Genomic DNA, 20,392 nt, shown 5'->3' with positions numbered 1-20,392 from the left:
GGAAGTTTCCCCCATGCTTTTCTCTTGATAGTGAATGAATCTCACGAGATCTGATGGTTTTATAAATATCTGGCATTTCCCCTGCTTGCACTCACTCCATTCCTCTGCCCTGTGAAGAAGGTGCCTGCTTCTCCTTTGCCTTCCGCCATGATTATAAGTTTCCTGAGGTTTCCTCCCTAGCAATACAGAACTGTGAATTAATTAAACCTCTTTCCTTTATAAATTACCCAGTCTCAGGTGTTTTTTCATAGCAGTGTGAGGACTGATATATCTGGGTACTTAACATTGGTTTTTTTCTGTGGTTTTTTACATATACTTAGGGCTGCCACGTACAGCTATACGTACTTCACGACACAATTGCAGGGAGAGCCATTCATGTAAATGACAATGTCTGTGGTTCCCCCTGGAGCTGTGCAGTGAGGCAGCCTACTACGCTTACCATCACTTCTGTGGTGCTGGTTAGTTTAATTGGCATTACTATTTAAATTGTCTTGATTCAACTGAGTATTTAAGAGTCTCATGTTAACTTCCAAGAGAATTCCTCTTTAGCCTCTGTGCCATGAAATTTTGTGTCTGTGTGGATTAATTTGGATATATAGAAAGGAGACAGAGTATTCAGTCAGTATTTAAAACATGAAAAATATACAATTTAAGATTTAAATATGCCATCAATTTGGAAATAACATTTCTTTTTTTTTTTCATGCTTAATCTCTGATAATTAGGGGTTATCAGATAGCAACTGGGCATTCTACAATTCAGTCATATTGTGACATTACTCAGTTAACATCAAACTCTGTAAGGGCTCACTCAGTCCCACAAAACTGCCCTCACTTCAGGCACCAATCACAAGTCCTGGGTCCCCAGGCCACCCCAACTCTGTCTGACTTTGCTACCAATTCAGGGCTTCCCATAACCTTCTCTGAGGTTTGATAATTTGCCAGAATGACTCATAAAATCAGGAAAACTCTTTGCTTGCATTCACTGGTTTATTATTAAAGGACACAATTCAGGAACAACCAGATGGAAGAGATAAATAAGGCAAGGTGTTGGTTGGTGGGTCAGGGAGTTTCCATGCCATCTTTTAGCATGCTGCCCTCCCAGCACTTTGATGTGTTCAACAACCCAGGAACTCACCGAATCCCATTGTTTAGGGGTTTTTATGGAGGTTTCATTACATAGGCATGATTGACTAAACCATTGGCCATTGGTGATAGAACTCAATCTCTAACACCGTTCCTGGGAGGTCAAGGGGTAGGGCTGAAAGTTCTATCCCTTTAATCAAGGCTTGGTCTTTCTGGTGATCAGCCCCTGTCCTGAAGCTATCTAGGTCCTCCTACCACTAGAGTCACCTTAGCATAAACTCAAGTATGATTGATTGGGGCTTATTATGAATAACAAAAGATGCTCCTATTACTCAGGAAATTCCAAGGATGTTAGGAGTTTTGTTCCAGGAATGAGGGACAAAGGCCAAATATATGTATTTTTAATTATATCACATTTGAATATTCTGAACAGTTTGAAGTAGTATAATGTTTTAAAAAACTAGAAAAACTCAACAATAGAGGATTGATATTAAAACGATGAAATAATAAATATATATCCATTAGAAAGGAGTTTTTTTTTTTTTTTTTTTGAGACAGAGTCTCTCTGTCACCCAGGCTGGAGTGCAGTGGCACCATCTCGGCTCACTGCAACCACCACCACCTGAGTTCGAGCGATTCTCCTGCCTCAGCCTCCTGAGTAGCTGGGACTACAGGTGCCTGCCACCACACCCAGCTAATATTTTTTGTATCCTTGGTAGAGACAGGGTTTCACCATGTTGGCCAGGATGGTCTTGATCTCCTGACCTCGTGATCTGCCTGCCTCGGTCCCCCAAAGTGCTGGAATTACAGGCGTGAGCCGCTGCACCTGGCCAGAAAGGAGTTTTAATAAACAGTTTTGAACTTGATTAGCAATTTCAGCAGTTTCCAAATGGAAGTATTTGTTGGTAGAAAATCTACCAGCAGGAGAAGAGAATTATAGAAAGCTGCCAACACAGTACAGGCAGTCTGCAATTTATGAAAGAGTTGTGTTCTAAAAGTTGGCTGTTTTAAATTCTGAACACTTTGCCAATGAAACAATGTTATAAATACTCTGGGCCCAAGTCAGGCTAAAACAGCCTTAATTTTACCCATGGAATTCTTGGAATACATGTAGTATCCACACTTCTGTTTATGACAGTTTTGAGTCAACTGCATCTTCAGTTTCAGCTAGAACCATCTAAAACTGATCTTCCTTCAGTAGAGTTGGGAATTCGGAGAATATGTTAAGCATAGCATAGCTTCAGATATTAATTAAACTTCTGGCCAATGGCAACCTGTTAACTAAATCTTCAGAACAGAAGATAGATTTCTACACCTGCCCTTAACTCCAAGATTATGATGGAAATAAGATTTCCTTCAGAAGTTAAGAACTGCTGTGATTGTCTTTTTTATTTATTTATTTTTAATCCTAAAAGCAATACATATCCATTTAAAAATAATTAAAAGTAGAGGTAGTATGCTCCACTTCCTGTTAAATCATTTAGAAAATTGTTTTTGTGTACACATACAACACAGCTAGAACAAGTGTGGCTAAAAAAAGCAATGCAGTTGGTAAATAAAGATGAAGGTTTGTTAGGTTGTTCATATTCTTTCAACTTTCTGTAAGTTTGAAAATTTCAAAACAAAAAGGTGGCGATTTTTTTAAAAGTAACAGGAGTGTTCGCCTATCTTCAGTCCCCAACCTCATTCTCCTCTCCAGAGTTAAAACCTCTGCTAGCGGTGTATATAGATTTTCAAGTGTCTTTTCAAGCATGTTTTTTAAATCCATTTACAGAAAATTTTTTTTGCACAAACGGAATCACAGTATATATAGAATCATACTACAGTCACCAGTCAAGGGATTTTGTCCAAGACCCCAAGAGCAGGTTCTTGGCTCTCATGCAGGAAAGAATTCAGGGCAAGTCACAGAGTAGAGTGAAGTTAAAATAATTTACTACAGCCTACTAAATTACAGAATAGGGCATCCTCAGAAAGCAAGAGGAGGGCGCACCGATTTCAAATATAATGCTAATATGGGTTATTAAGAAAAGTGTACTTCGGCCAGGCGCAGTGGCTCATGCCTATAATCCCAGCACTTTGGGAGGCCAAGGCGGGCGGATCACCTGAAGTCGGGAGTTCGAGACTAGCCTGACCAACATGCAGAAACCCTGTCTCTCCTAAAAATACAAAATTAGCCGGGAGTGGTGGTGCATGCCTGTAGTCCCAGCTACTCGGGCAGCTGAGGCAGGAGAAACGCTTGAACCCAAGAGGCGGAGGTTGCGGTGAGCCGAGATCGCGCCATTGCAGTCCAGCCTGGGCAACAAGAGTGAAACTCCATCTCAAAAAAAGAAAAGGGTGCTTCATTACAAAGGCTTGTGACCAGCTTGTGACAGGCTGTTAGTGTTGTTACTTTCCTATGTTACTATTGATTTTAGCAAGAATTTATGAGTGTACTAATATTTTTAAAGCAAAACCTATTCTTAAACGAAGAATGCTTTTTGTTCTTAAAGTACTGGGACATTTCCATAAGTCCTGGGTCTTCAGTTAGTTAACATCATTAACTTGTTCCCTCAAACATAAATGCCTTGTGACCAAGAGTGCCCAGTCCCCTGGGATCATAACACAGCAGGTTTGGCTTTATCCAGCCTTTATTCAAGATGGAGCCACTCTGGTTTAGGTTGCCTCTGACACTGTTGACTGATATTCTACTTGCTTTTAAAATTTAACAGTATTTATTAGTTTTCTCTTGCTGCTGAAAAATTACCACAAATGTAATGCCTTAAAACAACACAAATTTATTAAAGTTCTGAGGTCAGAATTCCGAAATGGGTTTCACTGGGCTAAAATCAAGGTGTTGGCTGGGCTCCATTTCTTCTGGAAGCTCCAGGAGACTCAATTTTCTTGCTGTTTCTACCTCCTAAAGGTCTCCTGCATTTCTTGTTTCATGGCCCTTTCTTCCATCTTTAAAGCCAATGGAATAGCATCTTCAAATATCTCTTTCACTGATTCCTCTGCCTCTCTTATAAGGACTCTGTGATTACACTTTACCCGCCTGGATAATCCCTAGCTCAAGATCCTTAATCATATCTGCAAAGTCCCTTTTGCCAAGTAAGGTAACAAATAGAGTCCGGGGATTAGGATATCTTTGGAAGGCCATTATTTCGCCTACCACACAGGATACTGTGGCCGTCTTGCTTTATCAGTATATATGAATCTGACATTCTTTTTAACAGCTGGACAAAACTGATATAAACCACTGATTTAACCACTCATGATGAATATTTAGGTTTCCCTTTTATGCTGAAATAAATTATACTGCTATGAACATTTTTGTATGTATCTGAATATGTGAAAATATCTATGGGATAAATTTCTAAAACTGAAATTGCTGAGTCAAAGGTGGTAAAAGATAAATTTTGGCACATTAAGATTTTAAGAAGTGTATGTGAGCAGACAGTGCTTCATGAGTCAGGCATCTCCAAACCAGAAGTGGTTGGGGCTCTACCAAAGGAGCATGAGGGAAAGCATTTATAGGGTGAATATAGAAGTAGAGCAAAGAAATTATTTGGTTAAAATTTGAGCAGTTGCCTTATTTGGGTCATGCCTGTGGGAAGTTCAAGAAGATGTAACTAATGCCCAGTTGGCTGCCTGTGATTGGCTGAGCTAAGCTTGGTGATCTTTTAAATTCACTTTTGGTTTGCTTAAGTAGAAAACCCTGAGCCTTAGAGCCACCTCAGTCTAAGAGCCTCTCATTTTGTTATCTTAATAAAGGGTAAACGTGTTGTTGATAATACAGCCAAGTTGCCCTCCAAACTGTTGTGCCAGTGTACTGTACATTCCTACAGCCGGCTTCTCCACTGTCTTGTCAAAATATTCAGTCTTTTTAATGTTTTTCAGTAGATGGGTAAACATTATATTAATTCAAATTGCATTTCCATGATTAAAAATGAGATTAAGCATTGTTGTACTACTTTTTTTTAGAATTGTCTGTATTACACTTTTTGAACCCTAAAGAGAAACATATTTCATGATGCATCATGAGAATTGGGGTACATAATGTTTATGTTTATTTAAAACCATGCTTATTTCATACAAAATTCATTTTAAATAAATATCTGTACATCAAAATTTAATGGTTTTCAAAAAGATTGTTCAGTAATAAATACCAGGACTCCTTATGATAAATACTATATATGGGACTTTGGTATTGATTACATATGGTAACTTTTTTAACTCTAAAATTGCCAACTTCATAACATCATCTTTGAATTTGTATCTTACCTCATTGTCACATCCTGCCTTCCCTCACACTTTAGAAAATTGTCCAACAAAGCAAACTAGGATGAAACCTGTATGATAAATATATAGAGAAGATACAGAGAAATGTAACTGGAGGTTATTTATGCTTCACCTTCAGTTAATTTTTTTTTTTTTCTTTTTTGAGACAGCGTCTCACTCTTGTTGCCCAGGCTGCAGTGCAGTGGCGCAATCTCGGCTCACTGTAACCTCCACCTCCTGGGTTCAAGCGATTGTCCTGCCTCAGCCTCCTGAGTAGCTGGGATTACAGGCGTGTGCCACCACACCTGACTAATTTTTATATTTTTAGTAGGGACAGGATTTCACCATGTTGGCCAGGCTGGTCTCAAACTTCTGGCCTCAGGTGATCCACCCGCCTCAGCCTCCCAAAGTGTTGAGAATTCAGGTGTGAGCCACCATGCCCAGCCAATTTTTCAGTTGATTTTAAAAGAGTTCTTCCAAATGGAAAACGTTGATTGCTTCTGGAGATGGGAGCAGGGACTGGGTAGCTGGGGTGGTGATATCAAGGGTGGGAGGCAGTCTTTTTTACAGTCCTTTTTTTTGGTGTCTTTAAACATTTTAAATATGGAATTGGATCACCTTTAGAAATAATCACGAATTGGCCGGGCACGGTGCCTCACGCCTGTAATTCCAGCACTTTGGGAGGCCAAGGCGAGCGGATTACCTTAGGTCAGGAGTTCGAGACCAGCCTGGCCAACATGGTGAAACCCTGTCTCTACTAAAAATACAAAAAAAAAAAAAAAAATTAGCCGGGCGTGGTGGCACATGCGTGTAATCCCAGCTACTCAGGAGGCTGAGGCAGGAGAATTGCTTGAGCCTGGGAGACAGAGGTTGCAGTGAGCTGAGATCATGCCACTGCACTCCAGCCTGGCTGACAGAGCAAGACTGTCTCAAAAAAAAAAAAAGAAAAAAAGAAACAATCACGAATTTTAAATTCAGTGGACAAAAAAATATTTTTAATCATTTTTAAAGCCCTTTTACCGTTGGCTTTCCTGTGATTCAAGTGGCAGCTTGATTTCATTGAAATGTGGAAAGATGAGCCATCCTATTTTTCCACATTAAGGATTGGTTCTAAAAGTGATTCTGGGCTCAACTTGGGGCTCCTTTGTTGGACCTCTCCTACTCAATTCAGTAGGCTGTTGGTTTTCCTCAAGGCCCTATGGCTTCAATTACCATCTGTTTGATGACAGCCCCCAGATATCAATCTGCAGTCCAGTCACCAACCCCACTACCCCTTATACACATTAAAGTTTAACCGACCTTAAATCAGAAAGTGGAGAAACGCTTAGAAACTTTTCCTTTTTTTACTGCTTTTTTTCCCCTCTTCCATGCCATAGGTTTGCTGATGATATCAAATGACATTATACAGTGTGGCTTATCCCGAATTCTGTCATTCAGGGTTTAAAAGCATTTTTACCTATCAGAATAAAATGCTTCCTTTGGTCAACCACCTTTTGGCTAACACTGCTTACTATTTTAGGTTGAATTCTCTTACCCGCCCCTGATTCCAGGAGATGGACATGACAGCCACACTTTACCTGAAGAATGGAAGTATTTGCCCTTCCTTGCCTTACCAGATGGCGCACACAACTACCAGGAAGGTATGTAACAAGACAGTGAAGCAGTTAGGTGCCATTTTTGAAAAAATTTGCCAAGATATCTTAGGTTCTAAATACATAGAAATTAAAGGCCTTCAGCCTGTTAGAACTATTTATAAAATATTCACATGCTTGTTTGGAGATAACTAGTCATTCACTAGAGCACCTCTAAAGGAGTGCCAGGCTTAGATTGGCTGTGGCTGGTGAACCTTGGCCATGCTTCTGCCAAGTGATTAACCAGAGCAGGACAGCCACCACTGGAAGCACTTCCTACATCTATACTTAATACTCCTCAGAGGCAAATCAGGGGGCTTACCAGCACCAGCTGTACATTGCTTGGGACTCTAGCTGCATACTTGCAGTACTAGGTTATCGCTCCTGTGCCCACCTTAGAAACAGCTGAGATTGTTTTTGTGCCCTGGAACCATTGCTGTCACAAGTACTCTGCTTGCAAGGTTGCTTGCTTGCATGCAGAGCATGTTAACACCCTCAAAGAAAGCAGGGCTGTGAAGTTCTTACCGAATCTCCTACCACCCTATAAATGAGTACTTTGCTTGACTTAATGAAGGACTGTATTTTACTATGGTATTTGATGCTCTACAAAAATGTTTTTTTGTTGTTGTTGTTGCTATTGATTTTCTTTCTTTTTTTTCTTTTTTTTTTTGGAGACGGAGTCTCACTATGTTGCCCTGTTGCCCAGGCTGGTCACAAACTCCTGAGCTCAAGCAGTTCTCCTACTCCAGCCTTCCCAGTAGCTGTGGTTATAGACGTGAGCCACCATGCCTGGCTCTGCCACCATGCCCAGCAAAAGGACTGCTACAAACGTGTGAATTAAGATTACAGCAAATGTTCTACAGATTTTCTTTATATTTGTGTATGTGTATAATTTTGTCTGTGCTATCTATCTAAAAGGCAGTTGGAAACATTGTGACACTTTAAATACTTAAGATCTGAGAATGAGATCATTCCCCAGTGTAACTTCCAGTACCATTATCACAGCTAAAAGATTTAACAGTAATTTCATAATACTATCTAACATCCAATCTGTGTTCAAATTTTCTCATTTGTCCCCCAAATTTCTTGTATTCATTCAAGGTTTGTGTGTTGCTGTTGGCTTTTATGACTGTCTACTTTCTTTTCATCTAGAATGATTCCCTAAAGATTAAGTATTTTCTGTAATTGTAGTCTCAGTTTGACCTGTTATAATTCAGTCTCTTGGGCTTTTTGTGATGAGTATTTACCATAAGGCAATGAGAAAAATTCTAGGAAACCATTGGTTGTGGTGCTACAAATAAGTATGATTTGGATTCCTTGTTTTATCATCATTTTTGTGTTAATGACTGCATTATGATAGCTTCAGATTTTACTACTTATTAATAGGGTAATTCACCTCACTATTTACATTTTTCTATGTATCTCTTAGATACTGTGTTTTTTCACTTGCCACCCAGAAATGGAAATGGAGCCACAGTATTTGGTATCTCTTGCTATCGACAAATTGAAGCCAAGGTATGATAGTTAATAGTGAAAAACAACTCCAAAGTCCTTTCTTAGATGTTGGACACTTAGAGAAACACAGTCTTTATTTTTCAGTGGTGCCTGTAATGTTGTTTTAGATTTTTGTATACAGTTTGTAGCTGTTTTTTCAATAGTACCAGTTTATTCACAGAAACATTTTATTAAGTTGACATTGGTGGCTATGCTTATATTTGTATCATAATATTTTGTACATTGTTTTTAGATAGATAGTGATACATAAATTAGCTATTTGTCTTTTAAATACTGTATTTACATTTCAAGATGTCTTTGAATTTTCTGTTTCTAGTGTTTGGCATATAACTTAGAAAAATTGAGTGGTAATGCTTGTGTGTTTTTTAGTTTTTTTATTTTTTTAAAGACATGGCCTTGCTATTTTGCCCAGGCTGGTTTTGAACTCCTAGGCTCAAGGGATCCTCCTGCCTCAGCCTGCTGAGTAGCTGGGACTACAGGTGGGCACCACTGTGCCTTGCTTTTTTTTTTAAGCAGCATTTCAGAAGTAGTGGGACGTGCTTAGAGGGGCTCCCAACTACTCATAAGCTGTCCTAATTATCTCTAAGATTTCTTTTTTTTTTTTTTTTTTTTTTTTTTGAGGAAGAGTCTCTCTCTGTTGCCTAGGCTGGAGTGCAGTGGCACAATCTTGGCTCACTGCAGCCTTGACCCCGAGCTCAAGCCCTCCTCCCATCTCAGACTTCCAAGTAGCTGGGATACAGGTGCGTGCCACCACACCCAGCTAATTTTTGTATTTTTTTATGGAGACAAGGTTTCACTATGATGCCCAGGTTGGTCTCGAACTCTTGAGCTCAAGTGATCTGCCCATCTCAGCCTCTACAGGCGTGACCCACTGCGCCCAGCCTTGATTATTCTTAAACTACCTGCTAGCTTAATGCCTGACTTACTATAATAGCTCTAATTGATAAATTCAAATAAGCCAAGACAGTGGCCCCACCTTTCATGATTTGCTTATGTGTAGCACTTTTTTTTTATGGTGGGGATAATCTTGATGAGTAAAAAGCTCTTTCCTCTCAAAAGATCATTAATACTCTAAAGTAGTGAGTGGTTCTCAATCTCAGCTGCACATTGCAATCACCTGGAGAGCTTTAAAAGCTAGGATGAGTGGGTCTGCCCCCGCCCCAAAAGATTCTGATTTAATGATCTAGACATGGGAGGTGGGAATGTTTTAAAAGCTCCCCAGGTGATTTTTCTGCGTAGTCAAGATTGACAACCACTGCTCTAAAACAATGATTTTTAATCAGAATTACCTGGAGACTTTTTTTTTTTTTTTTTTTTTTTCAATATCTGTACCTAGCCTTTCCTCCTAGTGACTGAATTAGAATCGCTGGGATTTGAGCCTGGACAATTAAAAGTTTTAAAAGCTTCCTCCGGTGAATAATTAATAAATCTTTTTCTAATTTGTTATGATGGAAATTTCAAATATGCAGATAAATTTAAAACATAGTACCTTGAGTACCTGTATACCCATCACCTAGACTCATAGACTGTGTGTCTCTTTTTCCCCTGACCCTCTTAAATGTAAACTATAGGTGTAAATTCCAGGATACCCAAAGTAGGTAACTACCATGAAATAACCCTCTAAGCACAGGGCCTGGAACCTGGAACACCCGTGTTATGTCATGAATAACTGAATCTAAAGCTAAAGATATTATGTCAAATAATAACATACACCTTAAATGTATACAATTTTTGTCAGTTATACCGCAATGAAGCTGAGAAAATAAAGATAAAAGAGGCTGGACCCCGGTGGCTCACACCTGTAATCCCAGCACTTTGGGAGGCCAAGGCGGGCGGATCATGAAGTCAGGAGATCAAGACCATCCTGGCTAACACAGTGAAACCCCATCTCTACTAAAAATACAAAAAAATTAGCCGGGCGTGGCAGCGCACGCCTGTAGTTCCAGCTACTCGGGAGGCTGAGGCAGGAGAATTGCTTGAACCCAGGAGGGCAGAGGCTGCAGTGAGCCGAGATGGCGCCGCTGCACTCCAGCCTGGTGGCAGAGCGAGACTCCCTCAAAAAAATAATAAATAATAAATTTTAAAAAAAAAAGATAAAAGAAACCTGAGAGTAAGAGTTCGCCTGACACCTTGGAGCAGTTGATGTTTTCATATACTATTGTAATCGAACCCAGGTTTGGCTGCACGCTGCTCAAAAGACAGGAGAGAAGAGAGTTGCTGGAAGGAAAAGCAGATTTATTTGGAAAGCCAGCTAGATGGTGAGCTAGCATTCTAAAGAAGCATCTTAAATTTTTCATCTGGCTGGAGGATTTTTATGGGAGAGGGATATGGGGAAGAAGAGGAAGTTGGTATCAAGAGGTGACACACAGACATCTGGGTACCAGCGAGGGTCCAAGGAATTTGGATATTTCTTTGTCCTTGGTCAGGCCACAATGCTCCTATAAATCTTTAACAAAACATAGTTAGTTGTTTACATACTTTTTAAATCCCAGAGTTGGTTTTAAAACCTGCATGATTGCCATTTTTGCATATTATCTTAGTGCTCTAAAATTATCCTTGCCTATGTGCATGAATAGGGAAACGCTGCCTAAAAAATGGAGTTAGTTATGTTCTTTTGCTACTTCACTGTTACACTATTACCTTTACATACTTATATGTGAGATGAATTGAGCTGCTGCCCGTTCTTGGAAATCTGTTCCTTTTAATACCTTTTATTACCCATATGTCATGTAAGCACTAGTAAAATTATTTCTCCTAAGTGAGTCTTATGCCTCAGTGCTGTTTTAACAGCCCTCGTGCTCTGCATAGCCTTTAAATACTGTCTGTCTCCCCACTCCCTGGTTCTGACCCACTCAGGAGTACGTTAGAGTTGCCCATTTTCCCAGTGATTGCTGTCCTTCTCAATAGATAATAGGCAATAGAAGCAGACAGATAAACCAATTGTTGGAGGGACCTTGAGCCTGGAAGACTTCAACTCCTTTTGAATGAAGATAAGACAGTGGATGAATCCAATCAGGAGGAAGGATTCTACTCCACAGCTAATTTAAAGTCTGTTCATCAGTCATCAGTTGAAAATATGGGGGCCCCTTGGTCCTCAGGGGACAGATCCAAGAAGGTGTCAGGCAGTACACTAGAGGAGGAAATCTTTCTTACTTCCCTCACAGCCTTGCCTGAGGTTAATCAAATCAAGATTTGCTCTCTACTAGAAGAGGACTGTAGAAATCTCACATAGTCATCCTCACAATCACTGAGAAATAAGTTATGTGCTTGTGTTTGGTGCTGGGTGCCAGTGCAAGTTTCCAGGCAACATGGAACAACTAACTTAACAAAATTGCTGGCAGTTCTTCCATCTCTAGAAAACAAGCTGTCTGTTTTTGTCATCTCTTTTTTCTTTTCTTTGTTTTTTTTTTTTTTTTTTTTTTGAGACAGAGTCTCACTCTTTCGCCCAGGCTGGAGTACAGTGGCACGATCTCAGCTCACTGCAACCTCTGCCTCCCGGGTTCAAGCAGTTCTCCTGCTTCAGCTTTCCAAGTAGCTGGGATTACAGGCTTGTGCCACCACACCTGGCTGATTTCTGTATTTTTAGTAGAGATGGGGTTTCACCATGTTGGCCAGGCTGGTCTCAAACTCCTGGCCTCAGGTGACCCACCCACCTCAGCCTCCCAAAATGCTGAGATTACAGGCATGAGCCATTGCTCTTAGCCTTTTGTCGTCTCTTAAACTAGTCCCTTCTCACCAGAAACAATGGTCTCTGAAAGGACTGTCCATTTATAACCAGAATCAACAGTGATTGATTTGCATTGAATGGCTGATTTGGGCCTGGTGACTTATACATAAAGTATTCTCTATCAGATTATAAATTCCTTGAGATTCGGGATTGTCCATTCACTATTATATTCCCAGTGCCTCCCACAGATTCTGGCACATAGGCCCAAACTGACATTTATTTGTTCAGTATTTCCTGAGAGTCTTAATAAATAACTTTTTGAATTTAACTGAATGTAAGAAATTTCTTATATATAATTGCTATTTTTATGTTGAAAAAATATTTTTGAAATATTGCTATGAAATATTTCTGATAAATTGCTCTTTGTTTATAATAGGCACTGAAAGTAAGGCAAGCAGATATCACCAGAGAGACTGTTCAGAAAAGTGTCTGTGTTCTAAGCAAGCTGGTAAGAGACCAAGTAACTTGTTCATTATGTTAAACCTTCATGGCAGATCTTTCTTTAAGGATAAGGCACTATTAGAATAAGAAGAGATTTAAATGATATGTTAAAATTATTTATGCCCTAGCATCTCCTCATTCTCTTTCCCTTTCAGCAGTTTTCATTTGCACCTCTACCCAAGACTCAGTAAGAGAAAGGAGATCTTATAGCTATTGGAAAGTAAGTTGACACATAAACAAAATGAGGTAGCTGATATGTTTCATTTATCCATTTGGTTTTTTTTTTGAGACAGAGTCTCACTCTGTTGCCCAGGCTGGAGTGTGGTGGCATGACCTTGGCTTACTGCAGCCTCTGCCTCCTAGGCTCAAGCAATCCTCCCACCTCAGCCTCCTGAGTGGCTGGGACCACAGGCATGCACTACCATGCCTGGCTAATATTTTTGTATTTTTGGTAGAGAGGAGGTTTTACCATGTTGCCTAGGCTGGTCTCAAACACCTGAGCTCAAGCAACCCACCTGCCTCAGCCTTCCAAAGTGCTGGGATTGCAGGAGTGAGCCATCGTGCCCAGCCAAAATCTTATTTCATCCAAAATAAAATTTTGAGGATGAGAATATTTCTTCCAAGAAGTAATTTTATACATAAGGCAAGAACAGTCTCCTAGAAAAGGAATGGCTGTGGCCAGGCATGGTGGCTCATGCCTGTAATACCAGCACTTTGGGAGGCCGAGGTCGGCGGATCATGAGGTCAGGAGTTTGAGACCAGCCTGACCAACATGCTGAAACCCTGTCTCTACTAAAAATACAAAAAAAAAAATTAGCCAGGCATGATGGTGCGCCCCTGTAATCCAGCTATTCAGGAGGCTGAGGCAGGAGAATCACTTGAACCCAGGAGGTGGAGGTTGCAGCGAGCAGAGATCAGCCACTGCACTCCAGCCTGGGCGACAGAGGGAGACTCCATCTCAAAAAAAAAAAAAAAAAAAGAAAGAAAAGAAAAGGAATGGCTATTACGGAAGACCCCAATGTCAGAAAATTGATCGATTATTCATCTGATTCCTGTACACAGGTTTGAGAAGAGTAGCCTGAAAAATATACATGAGTGAATAGCTTTTTTATACTGGACCAGATGACAGAAGAGTAAGAGTACCAGATATTAAAGGAAGTGCAACATGTTAAGAGGCTTCCTGAGTAATCATTCTTCAAAGAATGATTACAATAATAATAGATGCCATTTATTGAGTGCCTATACATCAGGCATTAATTCTGTACCAGATACTTTTTATATGTAATTGTCATTTCCATCCTTATAACAATATTGAGACATATTTACTGTTCTCATTTTATAAATAAAGGCATATCTCAGAGAAAAAATGTGTAATTCTCACAGACATGTAACTACTAAGTGATAAAATTGGGGTAAAAAAATCGAGTTTTATCTGTCTCTAAAGCAGACACAAGGGATGGGAAGAGGGTAGCTTACTCAGAAAGGTCTGGTTGTGGTTTTTCTGGTCTATGTATTGAAGTCTATGTATAAAAATAAATGATTTTATACTTTGATGGGAATCATGATATATTAACAGGCATACTGGGAGACTTCCAGTATTACCTGTTTTTAATTAATTGGAGTATATATACATCATTGGTCATTGCATCCTGAAATGGACATAGAAGTGAGAAAACATCTAGAAAAGAACATTACAAATAAAAAGATGAAAATGGTAGAAGATTCTAAGTAGAGAAATAAGGATTAAGGGATAACTGCTCAAATATATAAAACAATATTATGATAAAGGACACAAACTAGTTGTGAGCCTCCACAGAGGACAAAAAAGGGAAATGAACTTAAATGTAATCATGAATGTTCAAATAGATACAAAAACAGGCTGTTATAAGGATGATTGAATGTCGCTACAGGCCAGCAAAACAGTGTGCAGAATTAGAATATGTTTTAAATCATACAATAGTAATACCTAATGTTTGGATACTTTCTGTGTGTCAGATACTTTTTACCAAGTGCTTTTACCTGTTATTTAATCCTTAAAACAGTCAAGTAAGATGTACTATTTTCATATGCCCATGTTCAGATCAGCAAGCAGAGGTGGAGAGGTTAAATTCCCAGAGCTGAGTGATGGAGCCAGGCCCAGCAAGTCTGAGCCCACACTCTTAAGCACTGTACTGTCAGTGTTTCAGGTACTTTTCACTTGTAGCCAAAGAACAGATGACTTCACGGCTTTCAACTATGAATAATACACACTAAAGTTGATAGTTACTTTTTTCTCCAAATTAAAAAGTTGTGGGGTTCTGTTTTACTATTATCAACCAATTTTACTGTTATCAACCAATTATTAATCAATGGTAATTTCTCTTTTTTCCTTTAAGCCTCTGTATGGTTTACTTCAAGCAAAACTTCAGCTCATTACACATGCATATTTTGAAGAGAAGGATTTTTCCCAAATTTCTATTCTAAAGGTAACTTTATACCCCTCTATAGGTGTGTTTGGCCGAAGATAGACTCATGAATCAAGTAAATATTGTCAGTAGTACTGTGAAGGATAATTACTACCTTAAGAAAGACATTCTAATGTGAAAACACATTTGCATTAAAACATTGAAAGACTAGGAATCTGCCCAAATACTAAATTTAACCAAACTTTTTTTTTTTTTTTTAAGGAAATAATGACTACAAATAGCTATAACTAACAGTAATGTTTCTCTTAGTGGATAATAGCCCTTTTGCTATGCCACTGCTTCTATAAATTTGCTTATCTCATTAATAAACTGCACAGTATTTTTATATATTAGATTTCTGGTTCCTAGTTCCCAATACATAGACCAGAAAAACCACATGATTATTTTATTGAAAATGGATAGCATGTTTTCCTCAGTGCTGCCATTTATGTAAAGAATATGGATGTCTCTTGGATTCTGGTGGGAGTAGGACAGCTAGGGACTTAGCAAGGGAGCAGAGGGAATTTATACTAGGAATTCATACCACTATGTGAATGAATCACACTCTAAAATGTAGAGGGAGAAAGGAATACCCTGAGTAGCTTTTCATACTCACTGCCCACATCTCTTCTGATACTGCTCATATACAGAAGAGAAGAAATGAGAACTGGCAAGGTTGCAGAGAGGCTTGATTGTTTTTAAATTTAGCACCTAGCAGAACAAACTACCTCAATTAAGGAACCAGCTTTTTTCTGATCAATATATTTCTAATTCAGATCTAAAATGATAGTAAAATGTGCTAAATTCAATCTGTATTTTATAGGAGCTTTATGAACATATGAATAGTTCCTTGGGAGGTGCTTCATTAGAAGGATCTCAAGTATATCTTGGTAAGTAACTGACTTACAAGTTGAAAGAGATTCCCTCATTTCTATTTGTTTAGCAAACTGAGTTGCATGTAAAACTTTGATTAGAATTATATCTCTATATGGGATCTAAATTCTTCAACATTTGATGCTGTTTCTTCCTTAAATATCTTCTTAGCCAGTGTTTATACTGAGAAGAGTATTAGAACATACCAGGTTTACAACTATCAACGTACAAGGTGAATTTCTGCCTTTTTTTTTTTTTTTTTGAGACAGACTACCTCAATTACCATTGAAAATGGATAGCATTTTCTCACCCAGGCTGGAGTGCAGTGGTGTGATCATGTCTAACTGCAGCCTTGACCTGGGCTCAAGCAATTCTCCTGCCACAGCCTCCTGAGTAGCTGGGACCACAGGTGCATGCCATCACTCCCAGCTAGTTGTTTTTTTTGTTTGTTTTGGGGTTTTTTTGTAGAGACAAGGTGTCCCTATGGTGCCCAGGCTGGAATTTCTACCTTTTAGGATAGTAATGGAAGGTTTTTATTGTTTTTTCTTTCCCTTGCATTAATGCTGACCAGCTTAATTCCCTATCGTAGCAGATGAAGCAAGAGAGGGCTGCTCAGCTCTTTTCTATTCTAAGATTCTTCAGGTTAGGGATTTTTGTTTAATTTATACTATCTTGACAACCCAGAATATCCATTGGTAGCCAAGATATTCAATGGGCAACTCAATAAATATCCATTTTGTGATTAAAACTTTTTAATCACATAGTGGTTTATGCTCACTCAATTCCAATTTCAGCATGCAGTTGCCAGTTGTAGTTTATGATTGCAATCCTCTGTGTAATGTAAACTATTCTGCATAATATGAGGCCCTATTCTGAGAACATATTTTGTCTAATTTTCACTTGTACTGTGTTGTTTCAGGCAGATGATAGACTGTGTTTCAGAAATAATAACATATGAAGTGCCATGACCAAAAACCTTGTTTAATCATTGATTGCCACTATAATATAAACTATATCATTTCTAAACTTGTGTAGTTTATGTTTATAGAATGGGGAAATGTGTTAGACCTGCACTGTCCAAAACAGTAGCTACTAGCCACCTATAGCTGTCTATATTTAGATTAAAATTAATAAAATTTTAATAAAACTTAAGTCAGTTTGTCTCAGTCACACATGCCACATTTCAGTTGCTCTGTATTGGCTACTGTATTGGACAAGACAGGTTTAAAATATTTTCATCCTTGCAGAAAGTTGTGCTGAACAGCACTGTTTCTGAGTATATGTGTACCTAATCAAACGTTACAGAAATATTTGGATATTTGCATATTCCTACTTTTTTTTTTTTAACCTTTCTTTCTGTTAAGGGGAAAATAACCTTTCTTCAGCAAAAACATGACATTGTAGTCACAGTTTAGCTTTTTTGTTAACATTGTAGGTCTGTCACCTCGAGATCTTGTCCTTCATTTTCGACACAAGGTATGGTACCTTATTTAAATAAATTTATGATGTACAGTACTAGAATGGCCAACACTGTTCTTAGTGTACTCATTTAACTGCCAAATTCAGTGTGCTAAATTGAATGCAGATTGTGGCATACCATGCTTTAGTTCTTCTAAGATGTACTTGGCCTTATAACTATACAAAATTAAAAGTGTTGGTAGTGCTTGTATTGTAGAAATTTGAAAGAGCACAAATACTGTTTACTTCTTTGCAGCATAGAGTAATTTTTTCTATTGTTTTTGCAATTTCATCTATCATGAGATTAGAGTGGAAAGAAACATGTTTTGATCTTGCAGAATATTTTATATGTTGCCCTGAGAATGGAGCATTTTTCAATAAAACATCTATATATACCTATACCTTCTGATCTTTATTATTAAAGCAGATGTTGACTAGGATATAAACACATTGATTATTTACTTAAAAAACATTTACTGAGCACCTGCTATGTGAACACTCTGGACATCCAGAAATAAAGTATTTATTTAAAGAGCAGGGTCCCCTTTAAAGAGCTTACAGATACTTCAAGCAAAAATGGTACCACCCCTTCAAGAAAAAATAATTTCAGTTAGAGATTTAAGTGATTCTCACATTTAAGAGTACACAGGTAATATTTAACTTCTCAGTATAAGTTCATAATTTTTCATGTACTTTTTAAAGTGCTGTATTTAGTATTACTGATTATGGTTATGTTTTAGGAGGGGAAAAGATGAATTACAGGCTTGAGTCTCTCATTTCAATACAACATTTTTTTTTTCCTTTTGCAGGTCTTAATCCTATTTAAGCTAATTCTTCTTGAAAAAAAGGTACGATCCCAAGGGATGAAAGGAATGATGGAGTATTTAACTTTTATTGACTTTTTTTACATTATTTCATAAAATTGAAACTAATGATAAAGCATTAAGATACTTTTTGCCAATCATTGTGGTGAGCTGAAGCACATTTTCTTGTTCTCTGCCATAGAAATATAAATTCATGCAGCTTTTCTGTAGGTAACAGACAACTCAATTTTAAACTGTCTTAAATAAAAAGGACATGTTGGCTCACTTTAGATTTCGGGATTTGACTCAGTGGCTCCATAGTGTAATTAAGTGCCTAGTTTTTTCCATCTCTTTGCTCTACAGTGCGCAGTGCTAGCTTGTTCCAGAGCCTCCCTGGTAGTATAGGGAACTGTCAACAGTAATTGGGTTATTTGCTTCCTCAATCATAACTGCTGGCAGAAATAATACCTTCTCCTAAACAATCTAATAAGAATTCTTGGCTGGGCACGGTGGCTCACACCTGTAATCCTAGCACTTTGGGAGGCTGAAGCAGGAGGATCACTTGCCCTCAGGAGTTTGAGACCAGCCTGGGCAACATGGTGAAAGAAACCCCATCTCTACAAAAAATACAAAAATTAGCTGGGTGTGGTGGCATGTGCCTGTAGTCCCAGCTACTTGGGAGGCTGAGGTAGGAGGATGGCTTGAGCCTGGGAGGTGGAGACTACAGTGAGCTGAGATCGTGCCACTACACTCCAGCCTGCAAACAGAGCCACTGTCTCAAAAAATAACAATTAAAAAAACAATAATTCTTTCCTTCAATTTGTTTGGGCCTATTACAGGCCACACACATGGCTACTCCTGTGGCCAAATACATGTTTGCCCTGATTGGCTTAAACTTGGGTTCCTGACCACTCCCTAATACAAAGGGATGGGTTTGCCATGATTGGCTTAGTCCCAAGGCCAAATCTGACCTACTACCTATTGTTATACATAAAATTTTATTGGAAATCAGGCCCATTTATTTACTTGCTGTTTATGGCTGCTTTCAGACTGTAGTGGCAATGTTGAGTAGTTGTGACAGACCATATGGCCCGCAAAGCAAAAATATTTATCTGACCTTTGATAGAAAAAGTTCACCAGCCTTTGGTTTAGACTAATCAGGAGCCATCCTTGGATCTGGGCCAGTTTTATATACCGTATTACTGTCCCTAGTGGAGCAGGAGTTGAAAGAATGTTGGGGAGTCGACTATGCACAATATCCACTTTAGTTCATTACCTTAAAAATATTCCTTTGACCCAGTAATTTTCCTTTTAGAGATCTATTTTCCAAAATTAATTTGAATTGGACACAAAGCTCTAAGAGAGTCTATCACAGAATAATAAATTATAAGTGAGTAACTATTAGTTTATCTTGTATGTTGTATATAATTTCAGACAATAAAAAAGACACTAAGATGTTTTTATTGTTTTAAAGATTTTCATGGCAAGTGAGAAAAGTTTGTCTACAACATGTCAAGCCTATGATCGCAATTTTATAAATGAATATATATTAATTGAAATGGGACTGGAAGTAAAGATATCAACCTAGTTTGGTGAGAACATAGGTTATTTTTTTTAAAGGGAATATTTTTCTGTATCCTATTTTTCTATAAGAAATATATATTCCTTCAGGCTGGGCACAGTGGCTCACGCCTGTAATCTCAGCACTCTGGGAGGCTAAGGTGGGCGATCACTTGAGGTCAGGAGTTTGAGAACAGCCTGGCCAACATGGTGAAACCCCATCTCTACTAAAAATATAAAAATTAGCCAGGCATGGTGGCAGGTGCCTGTAGTCCCAGCTACTCAGGAGGCTGAGGCAGGAGAATTGCTTGAACCTGGGAGGCAGAGGTTGCAGTGAACCAAGATCGCACCACTGCACTCTAGCCTGGGTGACAGAGCGAGACTCCATGTCAAAGTGAATGAATGAATGAATGAGTATTCCTTCAAACAGAAAAAAAGATAAAGTTTTTTTTTAAAAAATGAACCCAACATACCAGTGTGGTGTTTCAAAAATTTTTATTTAATTTCTAAAATTGTGATAAAACACACACACAACATACAATTTATCATCGTAACCATTTTCAGGTGTACAATTCAGTGGTATTACGTACGTTCATGTTA

At 38.6% G+C, this 20,392-nt stretch overlaps 1 protein-coding gene across 7 annotated transcripts in view; it reads left to right on the top strand.

The window, feature by feature from the left end:
* AVL9 (AVL9 cell migration associated) overlaps positions 1-20,392 on the top strand; it is a 92,012-nt gene that overhangs the window by 39,824 nt on the left and 31,796 nt on the right. For 6 of the 7 annotated variants that reach the window (XM_009242875.4, XM_054558930.2, XM_024249301.3 and 3 more), the window contains 7 exon segments: positions 6,860-6,980; positions 8,401-8,486; positions 12,590-12,661; positions 15,030-15,119; positions 15,922-15,988; positions 17,407-17,447; positions 18,239-18,277. In XM_009242875.4, coding sequence (XP_009241150.1) covers positions 6,860-6,980; positions 8,401-8,486; positions 12,590-12,661; positions 15,030-15,119; positions 15,922-15,988; positions 17,407-17,447; positions 18,239-18,277 — 516 coding nt within the window. 7 annotated transcript variants of the gene reach the window in all.

Source organism: Pongo abelii, chromosome 6, assembly GCF_028885655.2.
Source record: "Pongo abelii isolate AG06213 chromosome 6, NHGRI_mPonAbe1-v2.0_pri, whole genome shotgun sequence".
Classification (NCBI taxonomy): Eukaryota; Metazoa; Chordata; class Mammalia; order Primates; family Hominidae; genus Pongo; species Pongo abelii.
Note: the sequence above shows the minus strand (reverse complement) of the source record. Positions and strands in the feature narration are given on the sequence as shown.